This window comes from Malaclemys terrapin, chromosome 1 (genome assembly GCF_027887155.1).
Source record: "Malaclemys terrapin pileata isolate rMalTer1 chromosome 1, rMalTer1.hap1, whole genome shotgun sequence".
Taxonomy (NCBI): Eukaryota; Metazoa; Chordata; order Testudines; family Emydidae; genus Malaclemys; species Malaclemys terrapin.
Window position 1 is genome coordinate 97347954 of NC_071505.1, and position 24780 is coordinate 97372733.

Genomic DNA, 24780 nt, shown 5'->3' on the forward strand with positions numbered 1-24780 from the left:
CCTGCAGCCTGCCTCCCCTCTTATTCACAACTGCCTCTGCATACTATCCCTATGGTCACTACAGGAATTGCTTACATGGAAAAGTAAAACTAGGCAAGCACTTAATGTATATGGTTAGCTCAGGGGTGGGCAAACTGTGGCCCATGGGCCGGATGTGGCCCACGAGCCGCACCAGCGACTCTGCCCTGCTCCAGCACTCCACGTGACTTGGCCCCCTTCGGCCAGGGCAGGGCGCAGGGTCAGGGGCCACACCACACGGCTCCTGGAAGCTGCAGCATGGCCCCGCTCCAGCTCCTACATGCTCCAATGGCCCCCTCCGGCGCTCCAATGGGAGCTGCAGGGCCGGTGCCTGCGGATGGGGCAGCGTGCAGAGCCACCTGGCCGCGCCTCCAGAGAAGGGACATGCCACTGCTTCCGGGAGCCGCTTAAGGTAAGCGCTGCTCGGAGCCCTGAGCCTCTCCCCATGCCCCAACCCCCTGCCTGAGCCCTGATCCCCCTCCCGCTCTCCAAACCCCTCAATCCCTGCCTGGAGCACCCTTCTGCACCCTAAATCTCTCATCCCCAACCCCACCCCAGAGCCTGCACCCCCTCCTGCACCCCAACCTCAATTTTGTGAGCATTCGTGGCCCGCCATACAATTTCTATTCCCCAAAGTGGCCCTCAGGCCAAAAAGTTTGCCCACCCCGGGTTAGCTGCTAGTAATGCAATATAGCCACTAGGAGAAAGGAGAACCAGCATGATGTGACCAGTCAGCCCTCCATGCAGTGGACCACAGACCACAGTTAGAAAACCCCTGCATTAGCTCATACGGTTCACTTCCTTGTGGGATTGTTCCCTTCCATACGCTTTCTAGTGCTTTATCCAATCTAATTTTAAAAGCCCGCAGTGACAGGGCTTCCACCACTCCACTCCACAGTTTACTAGATCTTGCTGTCAGCAAAGCTTTCCTGACATTCAGCCTTGCCCTAAATGTATTCCACTTCCAATATTCCAATCACAGAAGCCCAAAGAACATGGTTGGCTGCACTCACTCACAACAGTGGTGAGCTGTGCAGAGCCGCTACAGACCGCTATGCCCTGATACGGGGGTGCTGAGTCACCCTGCACAGACTCTTCACTGCCTAGACCACCCCATGCACTGAAAACAGACCCAATGGCACTTTCTTTAAGAATAAGCGTTTGCCCAGGTGTGCTCATCCAAAACGTCTTCTCCACTCTACAGTTCAGTGAGCTGTGTGTTGCTGCCACCCGCCACTGCATTTCAGTGATGATCTATGTACAGGCCGTGGCTCCACATCCTCCACTGTTGATGTTACAAGGTGCCCAACGGGAGGACAGATCTGCATCTCGTTGGTAGTCCCTGCTCTGCCCCATCATCGCTCTTGAGGGTGGGGCTAGTGGCAGAATAGACCAGAGTAGCAGATCCACCATTTCTCACAGAAGGTTAATATCTGCAGGAATACTGAGCCCATGGATCTTGGCCTGTTTATGCGCCTTTGTAGGCTCAGCAGAACAGCGTCAGCAAAGCTCTTCTGCATGCTGAAAAGTCACTGGCTGAGACCCCAGATCCTCACTGCCCACTCGTATCCAATCCACAGTGAGGGAGCAATTGCTCCTCAGGCCATTAGTAAGGCAAGAGGCTTTTTTGCATGAATCTTCATTGTTTAATTATAAATATTGTCAACAGGTCGCTGTGAAAACAGGAAACGATGCTGAAGTTTTGGTATTTTTTCCTCTTGTTACATTTGCTCATCCAGCAGCTTGATGCTAACCCTGGGCTCAAAGTGAGGATCACACAGAAAGGGCTGGACTATGGTAATACTTCCAATAGTTACCTTGCAATAGGTTTTGTTATTATATTGAGCCCTTAGTGCAAAGTGTAAGAACATCCTGAGAATGAGTTGCTCACCGCTATAGAGAAAAGGAAGGTTTAAAGATTAAATGTAAGGAGGGAATGGTTTGGTGGGAGGGAGAAGAAGGTTCCATAGATATGGCAGGGCCAGTAAAAGAGCAACTCCCAAATATGGAGGGAAGGGGGCAGCATTAGAAATCCCCTAAACTCGAACTACATTGTGTAAACTTTCCAACTATGTTAGAGCAGCTGAAGAGGTCTCTGTACCCTTGCAGGCAAGAGGATCGGGCTGGAGATCCTGAAGCAAAGAATAAAAGAAGAAAGCTTCCCAGATTGGAGTGGCCAGGAGAAATCTGGAGTTGGCGATGTGGACTACACAATTTCAGGGTGAGCGAACTAGGAAAGGGTATTTAAAAACAATTGCACGAAATAGCTCTTTGCAATGTAATGTCAGCACACTGCATGCTATCTAAGGTACTGTGCTTATGTGTTGTCATGGCGATAACACCATGTCATACATTGATTATAATTTAAAGGGCAATGCACACATTTATGATTTGAGGCCGGAGGCAAATCCTACTGAAGTCAAAGAAAGCTTACCAGTGACCACAGTGCACTTTGGATTACTCTGGGGTACTTGCTACTGATTCATAATATAGCTGTGAGAGTAAATTAAAAGTATTGTGCTACCAGCATGACTTGGGTAAATGTCCTAATAGCTGATTGACACCTAAGATATAGATACTGCAAATCAGTCTAACACAGTTATAAGAAAGAAAAAGGTAAACATTGTATACTACTTATTGGTAGGAATCTTTGCAGGAAATGCCCATATTTTCAGATGAATAGGTCATGCTGTACCTGAAGTATGAGTCTAAGGGCCAGCAGGTATGTCACTGACCAGGTTCAAAGATCTCAAATGCAGAAGGCAAACTGAGTCTCAAACACTGAACACAAGTAATACAGAAATTATAGATTATTTGGAGTAATGAAAAACACAAAATTAAAAATGTACAGGACCAAACTTTCAAAGGGGAGGGCAGAGGGTCTCAAGTAAATATATGTATGTAACTGTTAGTCTGCCTTTGATTGCTCAGTTTACTTTGAATGCATGCACAAATCACAGACATGGATGCACAAAGGTTAGACAGACATCCAGCTGGTTGTTCACATAAACCTTTACCTAATTTGCATGCACACTTGAGCTAACTGTATATGAAAACACACTGGCAAATACAAATGGGACATCACCCTTTGAAAATTTGTCCCATACAATCTCCAGAAAAACAACAAGCAGGGACCGGATGTCTCTAGAAATTAGTAATAGATGGAGCTGGGTGAATATTGCAAATGTTATTAGTGAACATTCATTCAAACATTTTAAATGAATACGCTTCAACGATGATCTTTTGTGTTTGCTTCCCAGGACTGGTCAAGTGAATAAGCTGACTGGCAGGGATGTTCTCCAACACAGCAATTTGCGAATAGATGTTGCAAGAATAGTCACATAAAGTGAATTGGATATTAATAATTTCAAATATTCACATCAGAATCTTGATTCTAAGAGATGAGACACATTCATAGAATCATAGAAACGTAGGGCTGGAAGGACCCTCAAGAGGTCATCCAGTCCAGTCCTCCATGGTGAGCCAGGGCCAAGTAAACCTAGACCATCCCTGACAGATGTTTGTTTGGCCTTTTATTAAAAACCTCTAATGACTGTGACATTCATGGCATTCATCTTATTCAGAATAGAAAGAGGGGTAGAGTTCAGTCCAGTGCTGGAGCGGGACATTTCTGCGATGGGGTAAGGCTCTGTCTTACTTCTGAGAATTTCTCTCTCTCAGAAGCAGAGTTTGGCCCTGAATCAAGTTTAAACTTTGATTCAGATTCTCGCAAACTAATATCCTTATTTCCGATTTTATAGGGTAAGAATTAACACCATTGAATTCCCAGATGCTTCCGTATCCCTCATACCTGGGATTGGGATTAAACTATCAACTCAACGTGCTTACGCAACCCTCAGTGTGAACTGGAGCATCAGGACCTGGTTGTTGTAAGTATAGAACTGTGTATCCCAAGTATTTTCTTGTGGAAGAAAAATTAAAATGGAAAATACAAAGTTTAGTTACCAATCTCACTTTTTCCAAGTTCAGGTACTTTTTATCAGTTAACAACATCCATTTGTTACCATACGCCATTCAGTCTAACAGAGCTCTCCAGTGTGAGACATTCCTTTCCAAGTAACACTGTGATGTTAATTGAGATCCCACCGCTAATGATGTGCCAGTGGCAAGTAAAAGATCAAAGATCTATTAGCGTGCCAGCATTGTCCAGACCGCTAGCCAACTCAGTGTTTAGGAAGTTGTACAGTGGGTTGCACTTTATAATAATAACAAAGAGTCCTGTGGCACCTTTAAGACTAACAGATGTATTACAGCATAAGCTTTCGTGGGTGAATACCCACTTCGTCCGACGCATGTCTATAATAATAAGGGCACTGTAATTAAAGGACAGTTACAGTGTGTGAGCTTCTGTGCTACGCCTCCCACGGTACAGCTACACACAGGTGTAATTTCCAGTTTGAGTAAACATACCCGCACTAACCCTGATCAAACTAGTGTGCTAAAAATAGCTGCATAGCGGCAGCTGCATGGAAGGTGGGATGGGATAGCAGCCCTGAGTACAATCCCATCTGAGACCCTAGGTATGTACTGAGGATGGCTAGCCTGTCCTGCAGCACATGCAGCTGCGACTATATGGCTATCTTAGCATACGTCTACCCAAATTACACCTCCAGCTGCAGTGTAGACATACCCCAAGAGGCACGGGATGGAATTCACAGCCTAGGGGAAGTGCAGACTATGGTGGCTTTAAGCCATCTTTACACCCTCCCACTCCTGGGCTTCTCTGGAGAGGCCCCCAGGACTGTGTAAGTTATTGTTGACTGACTAACACAGTGGGTGAACACTTTTCACAAAGCGATCACTCTATATCTGACCTATCAGTCCTTGCACAACACTCATCTTATTCAAAAGATAAGCCTGGGAGCTTAAATTCATGACTTTGCTAGACAGTGAAAATCATGGTCTGAACAGAGACACTGGATTTATGGTTTATTACAATCTGTAACCCATTGATCAACCTCCCTCCCCCCAGCTTCGTTTCCTCCCTGTATCTGGAGGGGTATTAATGGGCCTCTTCCCCTTGAATGGTCCCTTGAAATATGTGTTATGTACTTATGCTGAACAATCTGTTCCATGTTGTATTTAGCTGTGACATGCTGAGTGTGTTTCCCAGGCCTGAAGAAGAGCTCTGTGTAAGCTTGAAAGCTTGTCTGTCTCATCAACAGAAGTTGATCCAATAAAAAAATATTACCTCCCACATTGTCTCTCCAAATTACACTGTGTAAATTACTAAATTGTGGCAACCCCTGGGTGTGTTGCCATAATTTATATTATATTTTCAGATGAATATATCACAGTGCTGACTGGAATCTCCAAAGTGCTGCATGCAGCAGTCCTGTCCTCAACAAACCCCTCCCAACCAAAGCATGCCCCCTACACCATGGCTTGCAAGGTGGTGTTAAAAGGACAGCTTCATGGCTGTCTTCCACAGTGGCTGCAGCAGCTAGCTATGGGGTTTTTAGGGCCTCTTTACTGCTCTGGCCCTTTTACCCAGCAAAAAGAGCTGGAGCTAAGGTGAGGATCTCACTCATTGTATTTACATTGTAACTGGAAGGTCAGATACCTAATTTACACAGTATTACACCTTTGGTTTTCTTCTTAAAATATACACCCCTACATACACTTATTAGAATCCAGGTATATTAATTACATGGAACCAGATTGTAACTTTACAATCCAGCCCTGCTAAGAAGCACCACATCACTATGTTGCCCCGGGAACAGACTATAAACCAGTTTGTGATACGTGAGAATCACCATTTGGTGCTTCCCCCTTGTTCCATGAGGGAGGGAATCGCATCAGCCTTTTTTGCTGGCTTAGTTTATTTCCCTCTGGGCTCTGTGGATGGCAGGGGGGCAGGTAGCTGCTTGCTGGATGTTCTCATCCTGGCATGGGCTCCAGAGATATGGGTAGCCCATACAGGAAAGTAAAGCTCCTATACTCCCATCCCTTACTATCTTGCATGGGCACACAGGAGTGCTTATGACTGAGCCAATGGTATTTACACTGTTATTATCCTCCCGTCATGTAGTGAACTTTCTAGTGACATGACTTAGTGGCAATTAAAATAATCAAAAAGCCTAGCTACTCTGGAATTGCTCTGTCATTGCAGTCTAGCTGCACTGTAAAACGGTGCCTTGTTAGAAAATGTTACAGGGCATGTTACATACAGAGTATATCCACAGCCTCCAAACAGTTAGTTATGGAATCATCACAATTAAACAGGGAAAACGCGTGTTAGGTCATATCTCATCCCTTTCTCCCGCCAGTGAAGAACTCTTCCCTGCAGTGTATTCATCAATTTGAAATCACTCATGTAACAGGGCATCCACTGATCCCATTGTGAGAATATTCCACGGCCTAGTAGACCTCACAGTTAAGATATTTTTCCTAATATTCAGCCTAAATTTCCTTTGCTAAATTTCATCCCTTTATTCCTATTCATACCACTGTGGGCCACCATGTACAATTCTTCTCCCATGCTATTTACATTCTTGAAATATTTAGATTGTAAGGGCAAGGATTGTCATTTCATTTTTACTTGTCTATAAAGTGCCATGCATACATATTGCGTTTATTAAGTATTTGTTATTATTTATTCTAGACATTTATCATATCCTTCTTGGTCATCATTTTTCTGATCTCTATATTTTCAGATCCTGTACTCGTTCCTCCTAGGCCAGTCCTTCCAGTCCATTTTTGTTGCTCAGCTTTCAGTTCCCTTCAGTTAATGGTCCTAGCGTGTAGAATGACACCAGTTTGGACTCCAGGCTAAGGAAAATTTACTGCATTCTATGGGGAAATCATAATCACATTCACTCTAGAACCTAAGTAGCTCTTTCTATTGTAGTTCCATGGCTCTTTTGTCAGTGTTATTACAGATCACAAAGATCATGGGAGATTCACAATTTGGCATGGATCAGACAGACAGTCTCTGTGAATTTATGACATTAGGCAACCTTGACAAATCCAACATCATTCCAGCATTCACACTTTCGAGATTAGTGTGTGGAACCTGATTCTTTACAGGAACTACCTCTACAATCTACTTTAATCATTAGAGACGGGCAAAACAATCTCATTTCCTCCTCAGTGAAAGAAACAGAGTCACTTTGTTCCATTAGATTCTTGGATGTTCCCTGTAAGTAGATTTTTTCAACTGAGTTTGTTTTTGTCTGTGCAGCAAAGACAGCGGAAGTGGTACAGTGTCCATTTCAGGAGTATTTATTACAGCAGTCTTTACCATGTCACAAGATAGCACAGGTCACCCATCAATGTCACTGGATAGCTGCCAGATGAGTATTAGGGGTGTGGAAGTCAAGCTGAATGGAACAATCAGGTATGTTGCAAGAGATTTTATACACTCTAGTGCAGGGGTTCTCAAACTGGGGGTCGGGAGGTTATTACATGGGGGGTCGTGAGCTGTCAGCTTCCACCCCAAACCCCGCTTTGCCTGCAGCATTTATAATGGTGTTAAATATATTAAAAAGAGTTTTTAATTTATAAGGGGGGGTTGCACTCAGAGGCTTGCTATGTGAAAGGGGTCACCAGTACAAAAGTTTGAGAACCACTGCTCTAGTGGAAAGTAACAGAGTCAGTGGTGCAAGGCCCACTTGTCAAAATTAGTCACCCAGATACATTTTTAGGAGTCTGTGTGGTAATGTGGACACCAAAATCCAGAATGCAGGCCCTAATCCAGGTCCCCAAGTTTGAAAATTAGTCTTCTTGGGCCAGATTTTCAGAACATGATCTCATTTTGCGAGTACAAAATGTGTACACAAAAAAGATAGGATTTAAGTACACAAACTGTAATTTGCACAAACAAATTGAGTGTAAATGAATTTAGTGCTTGTGAAGTTTATCACTAGTGTCTGTTGGTGAGAACACAGCAAAAATTGTATGCATGGGTTTCTTGTACAATTGGAGGCCAACTTGAGGCCCCTTTGAAAACGTAGCCCAAATTTTGATTGAAGTTCACCCTGAGAATTAAAATAAATATGTCATTCAGAAGGGAGCATACACTGGTGGTACAGCTTCAGCCATTTGGTTTGTGCTGGAGCCCTTTTTAGACAGTGAGGGAGAAAGCCTGGATGAATGAGCTGTTCCACCTGCTATTTCAACATTAATATTCATTGCTTTCGAGATAATATTCTAATCCTCAACCATAGGTGAGAATGAGAAGGCCTGTCCTATAGCTGAGCCCAGAGGTGGTACTGGGGGGAGGGCCTTGTGGGGACTATAGCCACCCCAAAATTTGCCTTAGCCTCCCCCCCCCGCCATACCCACTCCTCCCAGCTCAAAGGTCATACATTACCCAGATACTCCTCCACTGCTGCTGATGGTCCCACTGCCTTCAGAGCTGGGCTCTCGGCGAGCAGCCGCTGCTTTCCGACTACCCAGCTCTGAAGGCAGCACCTGCTGCCAGCAGCAGTGCAGAAGTAAGCCCAGGCTGGAGACCAAGGTGCCCGAGAGCAACCCCGGTCCATGACCCTTCTCATAAGGGTGTGCCACCCAGGGCTGGTGGAGGGTCCGGGGCTCCCTGCACTAGCCCGGATTGACCAGCTCCAGCCCAGGCTCCTGGGCTCTGCCACATACAGTTGCTCCTCCCTGATGGCTCTATCAGCCCCAGAGCAGGTCCCCCTGCCCGGGCAGCTCTTACGGGCTGTGAGCAGTCGAAGGGCAGTGCGGAGCTGAGGATCAGCCGCAGCCCCGGGGCTCCGAGCAGGAAGAGGAGACAGGAGTGCCACGGCTGCACACACTATGGCACCAGCCAGAGCAGCAGCTGCACCTCACAGCCAACCTTCAGCTTCTGGCCTTTGACCAGGCAAGGGGCGTGGCCTAGGGGAGGAGGCGGGGCCGGCACTTAACTGAAGAGCAGGGGGCAGGGCTGGTGCCCCTAGCTGAGGCTGATGAGCAGGCCTCCATGCAGCTGCCCAGTCTAATTACTCCTAATCTTGATGGTGCTTTTTATTTCCATAGATCTTAGTGTTCATAGCACTGAAATTATCTCCATTCAAAAGGTGGCCTTTTGGCAGTTTTCAGATTACATAGGGTTACCATATTTTGTGCCTCCAAATGGAGGACACTCCACGGGGCCCCGGCCCCGCCCCCAGCCCCGCCCCCGCCCCAACTCCGCCCCCTCCCCAAAGTCTCCGCCCCCTCCCCTGCTTCCCGCGAACATTTAATTCGCGGGAAGCCTGAAGCAGGTAAGGGGGGTGTGGGGGGGAGGAGGCGCGGCCCAGGCTGGCCCCCGGCGGCTCCAGCCTGGGTCAGCTCGGGCCCGGCCCGCCCAGCACTGTTGGGACCGGCTCCGCGACCCCGCGGCCCGGCGCACCCCCCCCGCTACCCCGGACCGGCTCCCCGCCGCCCGGCGCACCCCCCCTGCTACCCCGGACCGGCTCCCCGCCGCCCGGCGCACCCCCCCCCGCTACCCCGGACCGGCTCGCGGCCCCGGGCACCCCCGGCTCCCCACCCAGCCCCGCGGCCCGGCGCACGCTACCCCGGACCGGCTCCCCGCCCGGCCCCGCAGCCCGGCGCACCCCCCCGCTACCCCGGACTGGCTCCCCACCGCCTGGCGCACCCCCCGCTACCCCGGACTGGCTCCCCACCGCCCGGCGCACCCCCCGCTACCCCGGACCGGCTCCCCACCGCCCGGCGCACCCCCCCCCCCCGCTACCCCGGACCGGCTCCCTGCCCGGCCCCGCGGCCCGGCGCACCCCCCCGCTACCCCGGACCGGCTCCCCACCGCCCGGCGCACCCCCCGCTACCCCGGACCGGCTCCCCACCGCCCGGCGCACCCCCCCCCGCTACCCCGGACCGGCTCCCTGCCCGGCCCCGCGGCCCGGCGCACCCCCCCGCTACCCCGGACCGGCTCCCCACCGCCCGGCGCACCCCCCGCTACCCCGGACCGGCTCCCCACCGCCCGGCGCACCCCCCTCCCCGCTACCCCGGACCGGCTCCCTGCCCGGCCCCGCGGCCCGGCGCACCCCCCGCTACCCCGGCCCGGCACCGCGCCCCCGGCTCCCCGCCCGGCACCGCGCCCGGCCCGGCACCATGCCCCCGGCCCCGCGACCCCGGCCCGGCTCCGCACCGGCCCCGGCCAAAGAGGCCCCGGCCGAGCCCTCCATCCCTCCCTCCCGATTTTCCCGGACATGCCTGGCTTTTGGGGATTTCCCCCCGGACGGGGATTTGAACCCCCAAAAGCCGGACATGTCCGGGAAAATCCGGACGTATGGTAACCCTAGATTACAGCCAGGTCCAATATACACTGGGCTTTTATCCTCGTACAGGTTATGTTGTGATACTGGGGCCTACAAATAAATTAATACAGCACTTATTAGATTAGTTGTCTGCTAGGATATTCGATTTCACAGAGGTCCAGTTTACACCTATAAGTATATTAGGATGTATGACACACAGTAACTATAGTGTTCAACTAAATGAAGCAATGGCCTTTCTCTTCTTTTTCTTCTCTCCAGCTGGCTCTATAAATTCTTTACTAAATACCTGGAGAAGCCCATTCAAAGGAGCTTGGATACACATGTAAGTCTTTATAAATTGTTTAAAGGGAGAAACTTAAGGAATACATGGACCTGCATCATCTCAGAGGCAACAGTCTTGAACTTGATTAAGGAATTACCTGACAACTAGAAAAAATACAACCTGATTCTACACTGACCAGCACGTTCATCAGCATCCGTTTGCAGGCACCAACTTCTAAATAAGCTCTGCAATTCCTGTCATGGCAATAATCATAAACACCATAGGGTCAGATTCTCCCTCTGGCTGACTTGCACAAAGGGGCTGTAGCAGTGCCAGCAACTTAGCTCATGGAGTTTCTGTGACGCTCAGTTATTTTTTACATTCATGCTCCTCATACTCAACACATCTGTGGCTATGTACATCATGGTTGTCAGTTAAACTGCATACGTACATCATGAGGAATAAAATAGGAATTTGCGGGCCTGCCACTAGAGAGTGAGATAATCACAGTTACTTGAGCAGATCTGACTTTCATCCACTAGAGAGGGAAGGATACAATCTATACTAGCCAGTATGTAATTTCTCTGAATTTTTATACAGTCATGTCCAAACATCAGACAAGGGATCCAGCAGATTGATGCACAGCTCAGAACGCTTCAGGGTGAGTCTCTGACGCTGCCTTTTCTTTACAATTCTCATCTTATGCTGTTCAGATTTTGTTGTTTTCTTGTCAGCTACTGTCACAGATCTCGGTTGAGCTCCCACTCCTGGGTGCCCATCAGACGGCTGTGATGGGTCCCTGGTTGGTTTAAACTTCCTTGGGTCTCAGCAATCTGCAGCACTGTTTTCTCCCTGGGCTTCTCTGGCACATTTCTTGGGCACTGACTCTCAGCCTGCTACTGGCAATGGAGCCTCTTAGACACCCAGAACCAGCACTGATGCTCCAAGATACCTCAATAGTTTAAACGCATCCTCTCCCAGAACTCCATCAAATGGCGTGAGCCTGCTTGGTTATAGTTTATCCTCTCAGGAGGCACATGGCAGTTGTGAAGCATAAAACACACACAGAGACACCCTGCACATTGCTCTTTTATGTAACAGATCATTTATAAAACAACATCCTAAATGCTTTCCACTTGCTAGCTCGCCCTTCCCTTGGGAATCCTTGGAGGCCCATCTGTGTTCAGGAAGGCAGGTTTCCAAAAGGCGTAGTACTTGCCCGTTCCTTGCCACAAGATTTGAAGGGTCCATTCTTCCCTCTCTGTAAGCACAGAACTTCAATTGAAATCAATTGGAAGTTACAGACTCCTTAGGATGTGCTCAGAAGTGGTTGACAGTGTCAAGAAATGCCAATGCCTCCTTCAGTTCTGAAGAGTTTCCCACAAAAGCAGAACTTGGGGAAAGTGGTCAACTAACTGTTGGGTGGGACAAGAGGAGAGTTGGGTCTGAATCATTGTTGGTCAGTAGGATTTCTTAAGGGAACACCTTGGATTCTTAACCACAACCGTTTGTTTTGATTTTTTCCTCCCTCCTTGTTTTGAGCATTTTCTCGTCCAAGAAATGCATTCACACTTAATTAAACATTACTGGCTGTGTTATACTTAATAGCTGTTTTGGTTTTGTTTTGACTACTGCCTTTACAGTCCCAACCCAGATCGATGCCTTTGCCCAAATAGACTACTCCCTAGTTAACTCTCCAGGAGTCTTCCAATCATACATTGATCTGGACTTAAAGGTAATTGTCTTTAATGCTAGTTGTCTGGAACTGTGCTCTTTTGATAGACTTCTTATCCTTTGTTAGACTGGCATGGTTATTATTTATTATTATTATTATTGTTTATATGTATGACCATAGCACCTAGGAGCCCCAGTCATGGCCCAATACCCAGTTGTGCTAGGTGCTGTACAAAAACAGAACAAAAAGACAGTCCCTGCCCCAAGGAGATTACAATCCAAGACAGGAGACAACAGATGGTTGGTTTTGTTTCAACATATGATCTGAATCTGATGAGAGACTCCAAAGCAATGTCTCATTTAGTTTGTTTTTTTCCAACAATTCTGTTGTAGAAACATGACATGATTGTTAAATAAATTAACGGAACAGGGTCATTTTGATTCTGTTGGTCAGTTTCCCATAGCAAGTAGAGAGCAGTAAAAGAAGACTGAGCAGGTTAAAAGGAAAAAGAGAGAAAGGAAAAGAGGGAAAACACAGCATGTAACCCACCCTAGGAGAAGAGAAGGAAGTAGATTTCTGGGGCCTGATTATCCTGTCCATTGATTTCAATGGGCGTTGTATGAATTAGAAGATCAGGACCCTGAAACGAGAGAGGAAGAGAGAGTGTACATTTTAGGAGCAATGATTAAGCAACAAATCCAGGAAGTAGACAGAGAGAGCTCTTGAACAAGAGCAAGCCAAGTCTGAAGAGTACTGCTGAGGCTATGGCAACACTACAAGGCTTTTAGTGACATGGCTGTGCCGCTACTGCCGTGCCGCTAAAAGGCACACAGTGTAGCTGCTGTTTGTCGGCAGGAGAGAGCTCTCCTGGCAACAAAAAACTTCCACCCCCCACGAGTGGCAGCAGCTTTGTTGGCAGGAGAGCGCTACTGCCAGCAACGCGCTGTTCACACCGGCGCTTTTCATCGGTAAAACTTTTGTTGTTCAGGGGGGTGTTTTATTTAACACCCCTGAACGACAAAGTTTTGCTAACAAAGTGCCAGTGTAGACAAAGCCTAAGACTCCAGACCCTGAGAGATTCCTTCAGCTAAGGGAAACATGAGGGATGATGCATCTTGCTTAGGTGTGATGCTGAGTAGTAAGATTTTCTTGTCATGCTATGTGAAGTGTAAAAACAGTCTAGTTTTACTATGTGGATACATAGTTTGGATTTTTAACATCCTGAGTATTTTCACTATTTAAAAAATCATTTTAAATTTTGTTTTGTTTTGTAAAAACATACATAGGGTTTTTTTTTCTTGAAAATATTCTAGTTTCAGAAATATTCAGCACTTCAGAGTTTAAAACCTTTACTGTTTCTCTCCTGGCTAATGTTATAGTTCATGCAATAGTTACTCCAAGTATATTTGGCTTTTCCTATATTTCTTTTTCTTTCTACATCACCTGTGCTCCTTGGCCTGCACTGGCTACCAATTTGTTTCTTGGTGTATTTCAAGGTGTTGATTTTGATCTGTAAAGCCCTGTATGGTTTAGGCTCTGGCAGCTTTGACCTAGTAGGTCAATGAGCACTAGAGAATTTTTTAGTGCATGATAGTAGGGCCCACACAGCGAATTAGTGCATGATAGGCTAGCATGCTTGTAGATCTAGATCCCAGCTTGCCACTCACTAAGTATCCTTGTGGACAAACCCTTAGAGCAGGGCTGGGGAACCTGTGGGCTGGATCTGGGCCGCTGCTTCCTTTCATCCAGCCCGTGGCAAGTCTACAAACCGTGAGCCGGAAGCCCCGAGCCTCGGCACTCCCACGCGGGGCTGGAGCCACAAGCACTGGCTCACCCCACTACAGGGCCTAAAGTCAATCAATATTTAGGCACAGAAATAAGTTGCCTCATTTTCTAGAATGCTGACCCCTGAGTAGCCTCTGGTGTCTTCAGTGGATGCTCAGGCATCTTTGAAAAACAGGCCAAGAGCATTCTCTGTGGAGGGCCCTGTAAGATCCACCATTGTAAATGCATTCAGAGTTGTTGACAGGCTCTGATTTTATAAATGACAATAATATTTTGCAGGGCGCAATCTATCCAGTTGGAAATTGGACTGACCTTGCCTTTGTACCAGCTCCCTTCATTCTCCCAGACAAAAGTGATTCCATGCTTTACTTTGGCATCTCTGAGTATTTCTTTAGGTCTGCCTCGCTGGCTTATTACACAGCAGGGGCCTTCAACATCACCATCGTAGAAGAGGTGAGTGGCACTTGCAGATGAAGGGATTAAAAATGTTCCAGGTATCGTCCTTTAGAGAAGGGGATTTTACAAATTCATTTGCAGTGCAGTTACAGGCTCAGTGCTAACCAAGCCATGCAGTTATCAGAGTGTGATCATGGTCTCTAATACTAATTCTTTATTTTGCCATTATGTAGTATCTAGATTTGTCAGGCCAAATTCAGAGGTACCACTGAACAAGGTACAAAATAGGCACAATTTACCTTCAAAAGGGACAAGTAACAGATCTGAACCATATGCGCCTCTGAAAAGGACAAGGAAATTCATTTCTGGGGACTCTGCTGCCTTACTGGCATCTTTCTGAGGAGCCTGTTCTGACTCTAGGAGGGATGCCTGAAACTGAACTGGCTCTACCTGTGGTCTGAGCAGATGTCACAAAGCATAGCACTTTTGCCTGTACCTGGGAGGCCGAGCAGAGCTTTGAGACCTGTCTCCAGTGGATTCTATATATCCCAGCAACAGGCGGCTATGGGCCCAAATGTGAGCAGAATATTGCACCTGTATTTCTGCAGAAGGTTTTAATCTTTGTTTCTCCAATATGCGGGTTTTTTTCTTTTGGGCACGTTAGTGAGAATTTGACTTAGGGCTCTAGGACTCCCCCTAGGAATTTTCCAAGGTTCAAAGGCACTGGGTCAATAAAATGGCAATAAATAGCAGATTTAAAGAAAACCTAGACATGAAGCTCACACAGGATGGAATAATTTCTTTCATTTGTTTTGCAGCTTTCCAGTTATTTTAATGTAACGACGGAGACATTTGGCAGCATCATTCCTGAGGTGGGTATCTTTAATTCTGCGAACCCTTAAGAAACCACCATAGCTAGTCCCAGTCATCTGAGTAATGATTAATCTCCAATGGTTTGGTGGAGCCACTGTGCATGACTGTGTTGGAGAAGGGGAAGATGCCCAGTGGCTGGGAGGCAGGTCCAGGTCACGACTCTTGCCCCGAGTGAGTCCTAACTGGCCCCACGACATCTCTGCTAAGAACCCCTTTCTCCTGCCCAAATTTGCATGACTTGGGTCACCTGGCTGCTGGCTTCTGATGGACCAGCAGGTGGGAGAGAGTGTGCATCAGCAGCTCAGGATGATGATGGTGGTGAAGAGCTATTAATGAATAGCAAAGTGGTTGCATGTTGGGAAACAAAGCTGGCAGGTAGGCAGGAAGGAAGCATTGGGCTTTCTGCCTGTGCGAGGAAGGTGCCAACTTCTAACATTTGCATGTGGTCTATGGAAGGACAAGGGAGATGGTGGGGTCTCCTTTAGTTTATGTGAGGAAGATGGACAGAGCAGGAGTGCAGAGGGCAGTGAGGAGGCAGCTTGGGCTCCTGCTGGGCTGGAGAGACAAACTGAGGGAATGAAAATGGATATAAGAACTAGTACCAAATGCTGAGCATGTGTCTAAACAATCTCAGCGCTCTAGGGATTAAATGTTCCTGTCTATTTCCAGGGTGACCATAGATTTTTTCCCATCATAAATGCAGTAGCCACGCTCCTAAGCCAAGTTCCTCATAATCATATCTATCTGCAAAGCACCATGCACTCTAATGGTGATACATTGGTGCCTCAGCCTCTTTGTTGGCTTGTTTGAGTGCCATATTCATGTTTCCTTTTTCTCAGACATGTTCACAAACTAGAATTTATTCCTCTGGAAATTGCTTCCCTTCATCTATTGAAGGGAATGGGGCTTCTGGTAATGGAGGGGACTTTCCTCCACATTCCTGATATGGCCAAGATGATCAGGTCATCATCACAGGAGACATTCCTATTCCTGTTGCCATAAGGAATCTACCGTCATGTTAAAACCTTGTCTAAAGTTTGATCTTCAGGAACCCTTTCAAAATAACAATTTTAATGAATGATAAGTTCGCTTATTCAGATTTGTTCTATATAAAAGCTACTTTCAGACTCTCCTTCTTTGCCTCGAAACCCTACAGATTGCCAAGTATTATGTAGAGGCATGGCCCGCAATGTTGAACCTGAGGGCTGCTGCTGCACCTGTGGTCAGTTTACAGACAGACACCTTTACTCTAGAAATCTGTGCCACCATGGAGGTGCTTGCTGTCCTGCCGGACTCAACCACCCAATCCATCTTTACAGTGAACATAGTAAGTACCATGGACCAGAGGATTACATTCCATCTAGGAGTTAAAATAAGTTTGTTCTTCCACACTGTCAGAAACCAAGGCATTTGAAGGTCCTAGAGGTCAGTACCTGCAACACATAGGGGCAAATTCTGCCCTTAAATAAGCAAATTCCATTAATTTCAGCCAGGGGTTGAACACAAATGTTTGGGGGCACAATCTGGCAGGTATTGCTATTGGGAGGTGAGTTTTCTAAAAGAGGAATAAAAACCCACTTATATTACTACCTCAGTTATCTGAAGCTTAGTTCTCTAGAATTGCCTGTGATACAGCAATGGGTCATGTCCCCTGACATCTCTTCATTACATTGAAAATGTCCTTGATTAATGAAAATCTCACTTGTCCATACTTTAAATATTGCCAGTGACATTGAGATAATCAAGGCTGAACTGTACACAAACCCCAAATCAGGCAGAAAGTAGCACAGTATGAGACAGCTTCAGTATTTATCAAAGAAGGTGGAACTGTTGCATTTTAAATGATATAAGGAGACTATATTTGTGTCTGAATCTAAAAGAGGACCCCATTCTATATGGATATAGTAACTCAAGACTCTTCTCTCCTGCAGATAGCGAACACCAGTGCCAGTCTGACTATATTTGAACAGAAGCTGATTGGCTCATTATGTCTGAACAGGTAAACACAGGACAGCTTGACCTGAGGCCATTCAGGAAGCAACATTAGTGATCCCAGTATTAAGACACAACAGGACTTTATTGTGTCAGCCTAGCTATGCAGTTAGTCCAGCATGAGGAAAAGACTGCCAATGCAATTCAACTTCTTTCTCACAAGGGTAGGGACCTTGAGATGCTTTTGGCTACGTTGCCCAAATCCTGTGGATGAAAGACAACCATATTTTAGGATCACTGAATCTTCTTCTGTTGCTTCATTCTGTACTTTTCTATAGAGGGCTTAGTAAAGGAAACTGTGTTGGATTTGTTAGTCTAAAATCTTTCACCCAGATTCTCTCCTGTGCTTAGATCAGCTCATCACCAGAGAAAGGCAGGGCCCATCAGGGAAGCTAATTATGATTCCCTGATTTGCTTGGTCATTCTGCACCAGTCCCAGCATAAGTTAGACCAGCCTTGGCATTGCTCTAACTTATGCTAGCTGTGAACAGCCTCCCAGGCACTGTCTGCCAGCTGGGGATAGCTGGTGCACATTGTGCCCCAGTCACACATCTTCCCCACTCCTGGCATGCCCCATCTATCAGGCTGGATAGGAGGGCGGCACAGGGCCCTATTATGATGATTCTGCATCATTGATAGCTCCCCCACATGGAGGAGGCCTGATCCAGCTGCTTTCCAGCCCTTTTGTGTGACCAGAGCAGGGCAAAGGGGCCAGAACACAGGAAAGAATTTGGGCTGGTATATGTATATGCTACAGTAGTGATTCCAAGCATTGGCATTGTGACTCCCAACTGGTCAGAAAGCTGTCATCTGAAGTCATGACATTTCCTATAGAATTTAAGTTTTCATTAAAAAAAATAGAACCCAGATTTTCAAATGCATGTGTCTAAAAGCATGGATGATGGTCTGTCCCTCCCACCTGACAGGATCAGACTCTGAGTGCCAAGCACCCATTGGTTTATGAAGTAGGGTGATGGGAACCCGAGCTCACATGAATCCCCTCTAGAAAGACAGTAACAGGCAAGAAGAATTAGAGATGTCCAAACTCCAGAGACTCTCAGGAGGGAGTTCCTAAGGAGAGTAGTGGGGTGTCAGGAACCTAACGAGGAGGGTGTGGTTAGGAAGTCCTCACAATGGTTTACAGGGAGGAAGGTTTCAGTGGGCGAACCTCAGAAAGCTTGCAAACTGAACTGAACTTCTGAACGTTTTTCAGCTAAGCCATCACCATCAGTAACATTCTCCAAGTGGAATTTCACCGCCTAGCTCCTGTAGCACATTTCTCTCAGTAGGATCTGAGAGCCAGGGGATCTTTGGTGCTTGACCTGGTGCAGTTAAATGTATGTATCAGTGAGACGTACACAATGAAACATAGAGGAAGAAGTGCACTCACAATCCTGGATAAACTTATCCCAGGCCACATTTCTGTGCACATTCCAGGCAATGCCCTACAGAAACACTCCTGCTCTTTTCTGTGGAAAGCAGCATGTAGGATGTATTGCCATAGAGAAGTGTCTTGTCATGGGAATATCATAGGACCTGAAGTCACTGAGAGTGACTGTACATGACTAAAACAATGTGCCTTCATCCTTTATAATGACTCTTCTTTTACTACTTTCCTTTCAGATTCCACCTCTTCTTGGCCGACTCCAGTGTTGGGTTCTTTGAGGTAAGTTGATGGTTTCAGTGTCTAGAAAACAAGAGTCAAGAATCTCAGGGAAAATGTCAGTCTGAAGAGTAAGGAGCAGAATTTCCGTACACGCATTTCTAAATCTTTAGACTTCATCCTTGGGTGGTTCTTTTCTCTCTTTCTGGAACTCACTCTGTCAATATCCTTTCTGCTGTATATATATTTATTGCAGTACTACTTCTCAGCAACTCTTCAGTGCTCCTAAAAATGAGATGGTTTCCAATCTCTCTTCTTTATGTATCATGTTTCATCAGAGAGGCACTAAAATTATGACCACAAAGCGTACAACAGTAATCTGAAATGCAGCAGTAGGAGGAGCAGCATGTTGTAGGCAGGGCCAGTGCAAGGATATTTTGCGCCCTAGGCAAAACATTCCACCATGCGCCACCCCCACTCCCCCGCACATCGGTTCATTGAGGGGCAAATCCCAACGAGCCTTTATAGACCCCCGGGGCCAGCATGCCCAGGGGCCAGCCATGCCCAGGGGCTGCTCCCCAGACGAGGTTCCCCACCCCCTGAACTCCCCTGGAGGGTGCACAGCCCCCCTGTGAGCCCGCCCCACCCCGCCCTGGCAACCCCCGCCCCGAGTCCACTCACTGGCTTTGCCGGGCTTGGGCCGCTGCAGCAGCTCGGCAGGGAGGAGCCACCTACCAGAGAGCCAGAGCATCCCCTTGCGGCGGCAGCTAGCCCCAGCCATGGAGGAGCCAGCGCAGTGCAGGGGGGCAGCAGCCCTGTAAAGGCGGCGGCGGCGGCGCCGCTAGCGGGGAGCAGCCGCGCCCCCCCCCCCCCGGGGGCTCCTGCATGCTGCAACGGATGCATGCAGGCGCTGGCCCCCATGGACCCCCCCCCCCGTTCCTCCCTCGCCTAGGGTTACCATATTTCAACAACCAAAAAAGAGGGGGGGGAGAACCCCGCCCTAGCCCTGCTGCCTCCTGAGACCCCCCCCACCCTAACTGCCTCCCTACGACCCTACCCCTTACCTGTCCCCTGACTGCCCCAACCCTTATCCACACCCCCACCCCCAGACAGACCCCCAGGACTCCCACGCCCCATCCAACCACTCCCCGCCCCCTGACAGGACCCCCAGAACTCCCGACCCATCCAACCCCCCCTGCTCCCTGTCCCCTGACTGCTCCGATCCCTCTCCACACTCCCACCCCCTGACAGCCCCCCGCAAAACTCCCGACCCAGCCAACCTTCCCCCTGCTCCCTGACTGCCCCCCGGGACTCCCCTTACCATGCCCATGCTGGTCAGACGCTGGGTCCACATGGAGGCAAAACCAGCCCTGGTTGTAGGTTAGAACATGCACCCTAGAATGGCAGGCAGGCAGTGGTGGTGTGCAGGGACTCAGCACAGATTCTCATCATTAAGGTAAGGAGTGGGAGCCAATACCAGTCACACATGCCTGAAATACGTAATAGGGAAAAACCCTGCCTCCCATAGAGAGCAGTTTCATCCTGAGGACAACTGGTGAGCTCTAGGAAGCTGAGCAGAGGAGAATTAAAATCTCCCAGATACTGCTGTACAGTTAAAGATAAATTATCTTGCAAGTAAATGAAACTGATTATTTTAAATGAAACTATTGCAAGCATGGTAATGAGATCCAGATCCTCATGTTCTGTATCTTTTACATCATCCCCAAGCCTCAAGAACCAAAGGTCATTGTCACTTGTGGGTTTGGCTACCCAAATGAGGTCTGCTCACGTGAGCAGGACTCTTCTTCTTAAAACTCCATCCAAGATTTAGTGTGGAGCAGCTTCGTAGATATCAGGAAGTGGTCCCTAAATCCATTTTCTTCCCCATGGCAGGTCTCACTTTTGGACAATTTCCTGTCTTACGTTTTACGGAATGGAGTAATCCCAGCAGCCAATGGTAAGGATAGTGGCCAGTTCCTTTAATAGCCCTGATCTCTGTTAACAAAATAACTGTTACATGGCTCCAGGAACTGGTAATGTGATATGGGGCTTTTCACCATTAGGGACCATTTCCACATCAACTCAGATAGAAATGACAAGATGTCATTACGATCTGCCGGTAGCCTCTGTGAAATGAGTTGCGGGTATCAGCCAATTTCTCAAACTACCATTACAACTGGCACTAACTTGAAGTTTCATCAGAGAAACCAAGGACTCACTGGGCATAGAAATTGAATTATCGGGCACTGGACTGGCACTCAGGAAACCTGGATTCTATTCCTAGCTCTGCCACTGCCCTGCGGGTGACTTTGGGTAAATCACTCCCCCTCTCCATGCCTCAGTTTCCCCATCTGTAAAATGAGGGTAATGATATTGACTTCATTGGTACAGTTGCTTTGAGTGCTATGGATGAAAAATGCTATACAAGAGTGTTATTATTGTTATGCTGAGAGATACAAGTGACTGCTTGGATAACAACCTCTTTTAGACTGGGTGTGAATGCACCCTTCAGTTAATGTAACTCTCAGAATGAATTAATCACAAACTCCTCACCTAAAACAAAAAGGGGTTGTGAACCTGGCCAGGAGTTTTTGAGTGGGTGAACGAGTTCTGCCCTCTCTCATACACACAAAATACTCAGCAAAACACAGAGGACAGACAGACAGAAGGGGCAGCTGAAAACACAGTGCTTGACCCTGGAAGAAACTTGGGAGGGTGGGAGGTGTCATGATCCTGTCTACAGTTTAGTATCCATTACAAGAGGTTTTGGGGGTCAAAGGTGCAGGCTTAAAAGAATGCCCTTGGTGCTGTGAGAAAAAGAAGCTGTTTTCTGCTATGTCTTTCTGCATTCAGAGACACAGCACTTTGTACATTCTTTGTAAATGAACAAAGAAATACCTACCATGAATTTCTGCTCTCTACTGGAACATCCTCAGAGTCCCAAACTTTGACTAGCTACATGGATTGAAAAGGGGCAGCATTATTATCTCTAGAGGTGGTCTCTACAAGTAACAGATGAGGCACACTGGAGGAGTTTTATGGGGAAATTCCTATCATTGCTCCAAGTGCTAACCTAGCCAGTCATTCTGAGTGAAAGTAACCCCTATCCAGAGGACCAGCATAAAGTCTATGCATCACTTAAGTCCCATTTAAGTCCTCAAAATAGGGGTGCATGGACCTCTTTAACGGGATGTATTTTTCACCCTTCTTGGACAGTGCAGACAAAGGAGAAGGGGTGTTTGCCAGTGGTTGGAGCACAAGATTCCTCTGCTAACTCTAGGTGACTTTGGATAGGACACTTAGGAGAGCTAATGTGCTGAGCACTTCCTGCCAAGTGCTGAGGCAATGGGAGCGCATTCAAAAAAGAACTAGATCAGTTCATGGAGGATAGGATCATCAATGGCTATTAGCCAAGGTGGGCAGGGATGGTGTCCCTAGCGTGTTTGCCAGAAGCTGGGAATGGGCAATGGGGGATGGATCACTTGATTGATTACCTGTTCTGTTCATTCCCTCTGAAGCACCTGGCATTGGCCACTGTCGGAAGACAGGATACTGGGCTAGCTGGACCTTTGGTCTGACCCAATATGGCCTTTCTTATGTTCTTGACCTCTCTTTGTCCCTTTGTAAATGTAGATCATACCTACCACCCAGGGGTGTTGTAAGGATTTATCCATTCATGTTTGTAAACACCTTGAGATCCTTGGAAAGGTGCTATAGAAGTGCAAGTTATAATTATTAAGTATTATATACATTGTGTTTGTCTTTTTTTAAGCTAAACTGAAGAAAGGATTCCCTCTTCCTAACCTGGACCAAATTACCCTCCTCAGACCTGTTGTTAAAGTTAATGAGGTGAGAAACTGGGTTTCTTCTTAAAAAGAGTTACTCCTCTTTTGCTGGATTGTTAGAGTATTAAAACAGTAAAAGTCCTTGGTATAAGATGAGAAATTTCATACCATAAAGGTTTTTCTTTAGGAACAAATTTCTCTTTCTTTGAGGGAAAAAATAAAATGGAGCCAAATATGCGGATATTCAGTGGCCAAATGCACTCAATGGGTCAAATTCAAATGTGGTGAAAGTGAGAGTAACCCCTTGGAAGTCAAAGGAGTTACACACCTTTTTTACATCGTGTCTAAATTTGCCCCATCAAGTTAAATTCAAGTCTCCATCTTCTCAGTGCAACCCCATTGAGTTCAATAGGGTTGCTCAAACATAAATGAAACAGAATTTGGCCTTCCTCATGTATTGTGAATAACTGGAGCTTTATATCTATATAATAATAGTAATAATGATAAAGATGCAGGGCATTTCCTGAGGATTAATGAGCTCCTATGTGTATGTGTCCCAGCTGGTCATAAATCTCTCAAATATACCCTTGCCTCAATGGTTCTTGCTGATATAATAATAAAATGGAAAAACAGAGGGCGATATTCTGCTACCATCACTTGCTGCAGTCATATGTTGATGCAGGGCGAGAAGTTAGCCCTTAATTTGGGTGCACAGGGCATTGCTAGAAACAGGAATCAATAATAAATTAATTTGTAGAAAATTAATGAGCCAATCAGATTGTTCCGATCATCTCCCAACTTTGCAGTCATTTTATAGTCCAAACACTGTGCCCAGTTCTTTGGTTGTGGCTGAAGCACAACTCTGGAGAGGGAGTGCGAAGATACTTTTAAGCCACTGTTGCGTTCCGTAAACCTCGGACAGCTTTGTGGCAGGCCAATCCCCTGATAGAAGTTGCAACTACCTGAAGGCTGCTCTAACTTGCCCTGGCTGCCAACAGCCCCAAGAGGGCCAATGCAGCAGCTAATGATAAGGTACATAGAAGCCTCATTCACACCACTTCTTCTCAAGTCAAACTACACTGGTATCAGGAGTGGGGAGGTGGCACTGAAGCATCACTACACCATCTGTGTGTCAATGGAGGTTCCCTGTTAGCTGGAGTGATACTCCCATGGCTGGCTACATGAGCTTTAGGTGCAGGTTCTGCTGGCAGTGCGGTGCAAAGCAGCAGAGCCCCAAGGAGTTTATGGGTCCATGTGTAGAAGTCTCCATCCCTTTGTGAACTTCTTGAAGTTGCTACTAATAAGTCTCAGTTCTCTTCAGTAAAGATTCTCACCCTTAATGCCCAGGACAGAATTAAAACTGAAAATTCAGATGCTTAACTATCAGTAATTTCAGGCACTTTTGTGAATGTTCTTCTCTCCTCAGGGTTATCTGCTGATTTCCACTGATATTGACTACAAACTCTAAGGAAGGAGAGCTCATTTGGATGATCAGGAAGTTCCCAACCAACAACATGACCCTGAAGGCTGAACACTGTCCCTTTGTTTTTAAATTAAAAAAATCTGGAAATGAATGAAGTCTTCCCACTTCTGCTCTGATTTGGGCAAAAAGCCAAAAAGAAAGAGGGACTTGACTAGCATGTATCCAGCATAGAACCATGTAAAAAACATATTACAGTGTGTGTTTTTGTGGTTAGGTAGGGGAAGCATTTGTTATTCAGGAGTTTGTAGGTGCTGCAAAAGTTACTGTTTGTAAAGGTTAAAGTCTCTCTGTTTAAGTAAAGCCTTTTCTATATACTTCCTGGGAAACTCAATATTCTTTAGAAAAAAGGAAGGATGTATGCCACCAAACTGCAAACACAGCTATCGTTGGCAGCTGCTTTATTAATGGTCTGGTTGTAGCATAAACTTCTTATTCTGCTTCCAGCTGAATGCATCTGTTGTGTTTAATATGAAGTGGGAGCTATCAAAAAGTGCTTCAAGCTGAAAACTCTCTTGGTGCCTATGAGGACTAAAATCTTTTGAGTTCTTTCTGAAAGGATTTCCTCAGAGTTTGATCAGGGGGGTGGACCAAGTGCCATTGCTCTTCTGAGTGGTATTTCAGGACAGGGACTACCCTGATGTCTTTTTAGTTATAGTAAGTGGGTACC

General features: G+C 46.9%; 1 protein-coding gene across 1 annotated transcript; it reads left to right on the forward strand.

Annotated features, from left to right (window-relative positions):
- Nucleotides 1–1709: 1709 nt before the first annotated feature.
- Nucleotides 1710–24136, forward strand: LOC128835969 (BPI fold-containing family C protein-like). Its single transcript, XM_054025967.1, has 15 exons — nucleotides 1710–1815; nucleotides 2128–2239; nucleotides 3780–3908; nucleotides 7223–7378; nucleotides 10518–10581; nucleotides 11122–11182; nucleotides 12165–12256; nucleotides 14261–14434; nucleotides 15196–15249; nucleotides 16407–16577; nucleotides 17182–17249; nucleotides 18866–18908; nucleotides 20739–20802; nucleotides 22618–22694; nucleotides 24057–24136. Exons 1-15 carry the CDS (start codon nucleotides 1710–1712, stop codon nucleotides 24096–24098), a joined length of 1413 nt encoding a protein of 470 aa, XP_053881942.1. The 3' UTR covers nucleotides 24099–24136.
- The last annotated feature ends 644 nt before the right edge of the window (nucleotides 24137–24780 follow it).

What these genes read in the sequence shown, in the direction of transcription:
- LOC128835969 (XM_054025967.1), top strand. Translation starts at nt 1,710, where the DNA reads ATGCTGAAGTTTTGGTATTTTTTCCTCTTGTTACATTTGCTCATCCAG. An exon ending in ACAGCTCAGAACGCTTCAGG is followed by an intron (nt 11,183 to 12,164) that starts GTGAGTCTCTGA and finishes CTGCCTTTACAG; the next exon opens with TCCCAACCCAGATCGATGCC. An exon ending in CCAGTGTTGGGTTCTTTGAG is followed by an intron (nt 18,909 to 20,738) that starts GTAAGTTGATGG and finishes TCCCCATGGCAG; the next exon opens with GTCTCACTTTTGGACAATTT.